Raw genomic sequence first — 8,563 nt, 5'->3', positions numbered from 1 at the left:
CATGATAAAATCAAGTCTTAGTCAAGTTTTGTGTAGAGAACTATGCTTGATACAGTGTGGAGTTCCACCGAAAGCAGCCAAGACAATTTCTCTGTATAGCAAACAAAAAATCAGGCCAACGTACATCAAGTGATGTGTAAGCTCATGAGCTCACCGCCTTCCATGAAAAGTTGGATAGGCTAGACAAACTTTCGCTGACTCTAGTTCGACAAGATACATAGTTTCACAGTTTCACAGTTCAAGTAGTTCGCTAGATGGGGGAAAAGTAGTCCTAGTTTCAGCCACACAGACAGTGACAGTGCGTCACGTTCGGTTACCCAGAATGGGTTCCCTACCACACAATCTTCATCTGACAAAACTTCCATCACTAAGCAATTGGTAGTCTGTCTTTCCACTCCACGTGTATATGTTCAGAGTGTGAATCAGGCGACTTCAGCTTGAACGGCAGACTCTTACTCTTGAGAAGTCGTTCTCAAGAAATGGCTTCCTACGCGTCTCTACGCAGGCAAAGTCTCTCACAAGATGCACGAAATGGTAAGTAGTGAACTTACTTACAAGCCTAGTCAACGGCAAGATGATCTCCGGTTCAGAAGCAGACCCGGAAACGTGGACTTCGTGTACAACGAGATCGGCGAAAGGTGCGTGCTACCCTCGAGATTGCGCATGCTCTAGACACCCCCACCCCGAATATCGTCTATTAGTCAGTACAACGTCGTAGGTGAATACGACAGGTCTGTACGTACAGAGGGTTTGCTGTTGCACACGATGTTTGCGGCTTGGGGAGTAAATGTCGGTTACTTTGGTACAACAACTGCACATTCTGTTTCAGCTGTTGTGTTGTCCATCATGTATTTTTTGGTTCTGATTTTGCAGGATGGAATCAGTACGGTCGTCAAAAGGAGGAGTAGATGCGCTCCGTCAACAGTCAGCAGTTATGGCCATTCCCAGTGCTAGGTAAGCAGCTTCCCTTTTTTTATCCGGGAATCGCGTTGACTTCGGGTGTGGTGTATAGCACTGAATCAGGATCAAAGAGCGAAGGAAGTAGAAAGAAGAAGGAACAGGAGTTAAGATAAGAGGAGCGAGAGCAAGAGGCGAACGGATAGCAAAAGGAGGAAAGATAGCAAGAGGAGGACGGATATCAAGAGAAGGATGGAGAGCAGAGAAAAGAGTGAAAATAACATCATGTACAAGAGAACGCAAGACAGAGGAAGAAAAGAGAGTTGGAGGAGACGATGCCAGCTATTGGTGTGTCTGCTTCCTCTAACTGTGTGTGCTGTCAGCAAGGATTGATGGGAAGAAATCGAGTGAGAGTGCTGATTTTGACGGAATGAAGAAGAGGGTAGCGGAAGGTGTGAAGGTGCAGAGGGATGTCAACATTTGGAGAGAGTTACAGCGGTGGACGGAAGAGGACGAAGAAGGAAGGAGGTGGTATGAAGACTAAGTAACCACATCTGACTGTTTTTGTTTATTTGTTGGTGTTATTGTTTGTGTGTGTGAGTGTGTGTGAGTGTGTGTGTGTGTGTGTGTGTGTGTGTGTGTGTGTGAGTGAGTGAGTGAGTGAGTAAGTGAGTGAGTGAGTGAGTGAGTGCTGCTTTTACGATGTCAGCAAGATACTTTGGTGGTGACTTTACGTAGTTAGCTGTGAGTTTGTGTAGGTGTGTTGTAGTGTTTAGTTTGTATTAGTGATAGTGATGTTCAAGTTATTTGTCTATTTAGTTAGATATACAAGTTTTCTTGCGAGTGACTGTCAGATAAAGTGTGTTTACCAGTGAAATTGAATAAAGAGAGTGAGTGAGTGAGTATGTGCAAAAGAATTCTTTAGTATTGTATACTGCACTTCATAGGAATGGAGATCATTGCACATTTAGGCCAACCCCACCTAAGACGGGCTGGACTGAAGAGAAGAAGTTTGTAATAGGTATATAATACAGTTGGCTTGCAAGGTAACAATAATTATATGTATTTGTAGGAGATTGCTTGATTTAGAAGCACACTAACCTGACTGCGAGGATTTTGAAGTCTCCGTACCATTCTTTGAACCGACACGTCCTGTCGACGCCCATCTACCCGCTCACCTTCTTGACAACCCTACACCTCTCGACCTTTTCTCCCTTTATTTTGATGACAACATCCTCCAGAAGATGACGGCCTGGACGAACAGCAAGGAACGGCATAGGAAAGCAACGGAGAAGAGCTTCCAGTGGCAGAACGACACCACCCCCAGGAGCTCAGAGCCTATTTTGGCCTTGTGTTGGGCATGGGATTAGTCTGTCTGCCCAGATCGCCAACTACTGGTCCCAAAGTGATTTTGGGGGTCAACCGATCTTTCAGAAGACCATGTTAGTAGATAAACAATCTGCGAAAATGGAAAGTGTTTCAGGATGTTTTTTGTTTAGTTGAATGAGTTTATCATTCCCAAGAAAAAACATTTTTTCCAGGCAGTCGGGGCATAGGACACAGCACGCCTCACAGAGCCGGTCCCTGACTCCAGAACCGGGGTACAGGAAATAGAACAACCAGCCGGCCCAAGTGTTGAGGGCCAGGTGGCACCCAATCCCAGTCTTGAGGATAAAGGTGCCAATACACCAACTACAGACCGGCTCTTTAAGATTCGACCTGTACCTTAGCATGTATGACTTGCCAGCTTGTAGTGTGAACAAGCAGTGTATAATATGTATGTGATTATAGATGAGGCGTGCTTGCCGCATGTACTGTCAACCCTCCCCCGGACAGAAACTTGCCATTGATGAAAGAATTCTTCGTTTCAAAGGTTAAATGGATTTAATGTACATTAATATGTGTGATTGTAATGCAGTTCTATTTTTAGGAAGGTCCGGCATGCGGCGATACATGCCCAACAAACCATCAAGTGGGGCTTTAAGCTATGGTTCTTAGCAAAATCAGACTCATCCTCTCCCGGTGTAGCCGGTTACGTCGTCGACTTTGATGTTTATCTACACTTCCAGGGCGTAACGGAGGAGGTCATCACTCAAAGGGTAGTGTTATAGGTCCTGGAGCCTCCTGTCAGCAGCAACTTTCCATTGCCTATCCTTGGGCTGGGCTATCATTTGTATGTTGATAATTACTGCACTTCCGGTATGGTTTCTATTTTTCGTGCATTGCTGTAGTAGGCAATATGATTCCTTGTAGGTAAATAATTTTGCCAGCTCAAGGAAAAGGAAGTATATGCTGCTGGAACGATGCGCCGAGGACTCTTCGGTTTACCACTGCAAATATTAGAGCCTATCGTAAAAAAGGAGGACAGAGGAAATTGACGTTGGTCATGTGACTGCGATTGCCTATACCTAGTCTGGGTCGACAACAGCTTTCCTGTCTTTTGCTCAACCCTGCACCAAGTGTCGAGCAAGAACTTGACAGTGAAAAGGTAGGGCAAAAGCAGTGGTAAGTAGCTTGAAAATTTTGCTGTATTGTAAATTGAGTTACCTACTTTGGTTTTAGGAAAGGCAATTGAATTTTCTTGCCCACCAGTCGTCGCAGACTACAATCGGTACATGGGTGGTGTGAACATTTTTGACCAGGCGACAGGTGGCTATGCGGTCTTGAGGAAGGTCTGCTGTTGGCCAAACGTTTTCTTTTACAACTTTCTCGAGACCGTCGCTGCGAATTCGTGACACTTGTACAGACTGACCACCTGTCCAACAGTAAGTGTCATAGTTATGAATTCTTATGTATTGTATATAGGTAGTTGTTATTCATGTTGTAGATGAACCACCTGACTTTCAAGAGCTTCTGGTCAAACGACTTGACGCTGCTCAACAGGAAGCTCAAAGACTTCATCCAAACAGAGGTGGTCGACCACAAAAACCAGTCGCTGCCTTTGCGGCTTCCTATATGCTTTCTTTGCACCACGCTCCGATGATTGCAGGGCGGCCACGGCGGTGAGTGAGGGCAGATGCATGTGCTGTGTTCAGTAGTACGCCTCTTATACCTGTATTTGTTTAGTTGTATATATTGTTATTTTCTTAAAGAGGGTCAGATGTCAGCAGTTACTGCAGGGAGTGTGGTGTGCACCTATGCTTTCGTTCAGGCTACAACTATTATAGATTGTACCATAATAGGAGTAATAAATTAGCTATAGCGTGCCGTAAATTTGTAAATAGTAAGAAATCAAGTAATCCTAGTTTTATATGTTTTAGTTTAGAAGAGTCTGATGATCTGTAAGTTAGTGTAAATATTGTACTGTAAAATCTAGAGTAATTTTTAAATAGTGTATATACTGTAGTGTAGTTAGTGTACTGTACAGTTCATTTCTACACTATCAACAAGTTGGTGTGGCCAGAATGGCCAGAATGGCTGCGACTGTAGACTGTACTTAATTTGTTCGTTCCATAGGTAAGTAATGTATAAATCAGTGTAGAGTTTAGTCCGTTTCATCGTCTCGTTTTGTTTGTATGGCCGTATTGGTGTAGTCTACGCTTTGCGCTAGGCTCTTGATGTGAAAGAAGGAGGGTCCTAATAGAGACCGCCTATACTCGTTGATATCAAACTTTTATAATAACCGGTGGACATGTGACATAAACAACAACCAGCGTGCTAAGTTTCAGGTCCGTTACTGCAGAGGTAGATTTATAGTAAATTTTAGAAGATCTACATACGGGAGAGATGCGTCATTTTGATTTAACCTTGTTAAACCAAGAGCGTGGAAATTAGATGTAACAAGTATGCAGTGGTGGAATAAACAAGTTTCCAATTCTATTCTTGATAAAGTTGTAAGCTAGTACAAAGACGAACAAAGCTGCTGAATTTGTGCCTGCTGTTTTATTGCATTTTCCAACCGATATCAGCAGAAATGTAATATATGTGTGAACGTACAATGCTAGTATTAGTTAGTATTAGTATTAGACTATTAGTTATGTAACTAGTAAACCTTTCCACAAATGGGTTAGTATAACTCTTGAAGGTCAAATGCTTGTAGGTTGCAGTCTTACGAGGATTCTAGTAAAGGATCTAGGAGCTCTAGGAAATGGAATGCCAAAACAGCATTCATGTCTTTATCTCTGCTGTCAGCGCTCACGCTCTCTTCCTTTATTGTTTCTTTCGCTATTACGTCTAAATTTTAGTCTTACATTCATGCCCTTACCATCAGCCTGCAAAGTAGCCAGAAATACATTTGCAAGGCGTACCAACACGTTGCCTCTATTGTCGATGCGTTAAAGAATGCAAGGGCTAATGCTGACAAGAAACACCAACTGTTGTGGCAAGATGTACTTGCTATGGCTGAAATGGTGGACATTCAGATCAGTAAGCCAAGAACATGCACAGACCAGCAGCACCGTACAAACATGAGAGGAGATAATTCTGTTGAGGCGTACTGGCGGATATGTGTCACACTTCCATTTCTTGATGAAATAATCAGTCATTTAGAAAGCCGATTTGTTGACTTACATTCATCAGCTGCTAAGGGATTGTTACTTTTGCCTGACATGATCGAATCTCATTCAAAAAAAGCCTCCGAAAAGTCCAAAAGCTTTGCCAAAGCTCACAATATAGATCTACCACGGAACTACACTTTAGATGTATTCTACGTTCAGCTGGAGCATTGGCATAAGGTCCTAGAGGCAAGGTCACCAGACAAACTAACATCGATTGAGCATTGGCATAAGGTCCTAGAGGCAAGGTCACCAGACAAACTAACATCGATTACACAAGCCATTGCCTTAGCTAAGAATTCTCTTTGTCCAGCCATTGCTCACCTGCTGCAGCTGGTTGCCTGTTTGCCTGTAACAACATGTGGATGCAAACGGTCCACCAGCGCCCTAAGACAGCTGAATACACAGGCCCGTAGGAAGCAAATAAAAAGTGGTACGGCCTAACGCACGGTAAAGGGCGTGGCTTTTAATTTAGTGCGCGTTAAAGCAAGAGACCAATGCTCCAATTAATAATGATTATTTAGTAAACTTTCCAAATAGTGATTCCCTGTGCTCAGACCCTGCTACGAACCTATTCCCAATCTCTGCTAAATCTAAATCATCAGTAAGGTCCTTGTGAACGTGCAGTACCATACAATTATTAAGCCTGATTTGGCTCATTGTGCTTCGAAGGTAAGTCTTGATTCGTCTCATTGCACTGAATGAGCGTTCGCTTACTGCATTCGTAGCTGGCATTACAAGAATCAATCGAACTAATGTTGAGACTTCACTCAGTAGCTCTTTCTCAGCGTCACTCAGTTTCTTGAAATATTGGACCACATCCATTAATGTGACAGGATATCCCTCTTGTACATGACCACTGAAGTCAGTACCAAATATAGCTAGTTGTGTCTTTAGCAAATCAGATTTGAAATCCCCTGAATACAGATCAAGAGCTGCTCTTAATTCATCTTCACATGCTGCATTCACAGCACTTTTTAGCAACAACGTTTCAAGATTGCTATATGTCCTGTAACCAGGTTGGTCAAACCGATCTTTGATACATGATATGATCAAATCAAAAGCTTCAAAGTAAATCCTCCTATAGTGGGCCTGTGCAGTTTCTGGAAACTCTGGCTCTGCATTCCAATGATCTAGCCTACGTGGTCGTTTTCTACGCCGAGGTGCTTGAGGTTCTCCTACAATCATTTCTCTAGCAGTTTCAGTTGCCTTCTTCCAAAATGCCTCAAATCCACTATCTTCTCTCATAGATTCCAAAGTCCTGACTGTCATTGATGCAACTGCTTGTCCTTGGGCAGCTGAAAAGTTTGTATGTTGAAGAGTTCTACTGAGGTTGTCACTATGACTAAACAGCAATCTTCCCAGCATAACTCCAAAGAGAAAAGAAAACGTCTTCATCTGGGCTGAGACTCCCAAAATTCGTCCTCTCATTTCCGTCTCTTTGACGTCACCCAGTGATTCTTCCCAGAGTTCCTGAATTGCTGAGTAGTTGTCTACAATGCTTTGTAGAGACTTTGCCTTTACTGTCCACCTAGTTGGACATAGCACCCTGAGCCCAGGGGTGTCTGGTGAATGGACGTCCTTCAGTTGCCGTAAACAAGCATCTCTCTTCGGTGACTTTTTTATCAATTTCATGATTTCATATGCAGTGGTCAAAGAATTGTGCATGCAGTCACAGCGCTTCACCGTATCAGAACAAGCTAAGTTCAAAGCGTGACCATAACAGTGAGTGTAAATTGCTCTAGGTTCTTCTTGAGAAATCTGCTTTGCCACGTCCTGTCTCCTACCAGCCATAGCTCCTGCTCCGTCATAGCATTGTCCTCTGGCTTTGTTCAGAGATAAATTCAGTCTAAGTAAAACATCTCTAACGACATGGACTATTGTCTTAGCATCAACAGTATCTACCACATGCAGTCCAATGAACTCCTCATGTGCAGCAAACCACTGATCCACCCAGCGTAAGCAAATAACTACCTGCTCTCTATTAGAGGAGTCAGTTGTTTCGTCAGCCATGATAGTGAAAAACTTGGCACTGTGAAGTTTGTCAGCAACTTTCTCTAAAACTTTCAATGCCATTAGCTTCAGCAGCTCGTTTTGTATTTCAGGAGATGTGTACTTGTCAGTCTTTCTAGTCAGCCACGTAGAAAGACTTTCACTATCAACTGCACGGAGTCTTAGAAGCTGGGAAAAATTGGAATCATCTTCATTGCCATCACCTCGCAAGGCCAAGCCTTGACGTGAAAGAAAACGTATATTCTGTATGATTTTTAATAAACAAACTCGCCGTTCTTCTTTCTCCACGGCATGCTGTGATGACAAACTTTCACCCACATCGGGTATTGTCTTGCCAGCAGACAGTATCTTTAGTGCTGCATCTTCATGACAGTTAGACTGCTCATGTTTGGCAAAGTTAACTGTGGCGTCTTTCCAATTAGTATAACCATGAGATATAAAAGACCACTCCAAGTTGGGTGCCACAAGCTTCTTTTCCTTGTACGCCTTTACGCACGTATGACAGTATACTTTGTCCTCACCTTCCACGTAGTGAAGCCACTGCCACCTGAAACCGTTAGCTAATCAGTTATTACTGACAAAAGTTGAAAGGAAGAAAGGCGTGGTACACTACACTATACAGCTTAATTAACTTAACAATATGTTTCTCAACTAGTTACCTCAAAAACCATGCCGGCTGAAATGGCCTGTACACGACGCTTTTCTTCCCAAATTGGCGCTTTGGAAACTGAATGGCAGTAGGCTGGTGAGGTGACTCACTTAAAGAAGGCGTTGATCTTGTATCGTTTTTCTTTCCAATAACAGGACATTGGCGGAGAAAGAAAGAAGCCGGATGAGGAGCTTTCGCCATTGTCAATAACGCGCGTTATCTGAGGCCAAGAAGAGGGTAGCCTCGTACCCAGGCCCTCTGTATGTCTACCTGTGTGTGTGTGTGTGTGTGTGTGTGTGTGTGTGTGTGTGTGTGTGTGTGTGTGTGTGTGTGTGTGTGTGTGTGTGTGTGTGTGTGTGTGTGTGTGTGCGTGTACGTGTGTGTGAATGTCTGTCAGTCTGGTTTCAAATTGAATGCCTCTTTATATGTGTTTGTTTTTCCTCTTCTCTCTCTTTCGCTCGCGCAGAGAAGGGTCTGGCTAGGCGAGGCTACAAAAAGTGGTGCGGCCATG

The 8,563-nt window shown here is 43.4% G+C and overlaps 1 protein-coding gene across 1 annotated transcript; it reads right to left on the bottom strand.

Moving 5' to 3' along the window:
- Window positions 1-5,906: 5,906 nt before the first annotated feature.
- LOC134194349 (zinc finger MYM-type protein 1-like) lies at window positions 5,907-8,253 on the bottom strand. The gene is made up of 2 exons (XM_062663276.1): window positions 8,063-8,253; window positions 5,907-7,950 (listed from the first exon to the last, which is right to left on the bottom strand). Exons 1-2 carry the CDS (start codon window positions 8,251-8,253, stop codon window positions 5,907-5,909), a joined length of 2,235 nt encoding a protein of 744 aa, XP_062519260.1.
- Between the last annotated feature and the right edge of the window lie 310 nt (window positions 8,254-8,563).

Source organism: Corticium candelabrum, chromosome 18 (genome assembly GCF_963422355.1).
Source record: "Corticium candelabrum chromosome 18, ooCorCand1.1, whole genome shotgun sequence".
In the NCBI taxonomy this organism is placed as follows: Eukaryota; Metazoa; Porifera; class Homoscleromorpha; order Homosclerophorida; family Plakinidae; genus Corticium; species Corticium candelabrum.
This window is presented reverse-complemented; position numbering and strand designations above follow the sequence as displayed.

What these genes read in the sequence shown, in the direction of transcription:
- LOC134194349 (XM_062663276.1), bottom strand. Translation starts at nt 8,253, where the DNA reads ATGGCGAAAGCTCCTCATCCGGCTTCTTTCTTTCTCCGCCAATGTCCT. An exon ending in CAGCCGGCATGGTTTTTGAG is followed by an intron (nt 7,951 to 8,062) that starts GTAACTAGTTGA and finishes TAACGGTTTCAG; the next exon opens with GTGGCAGTGGCTTCACTACG.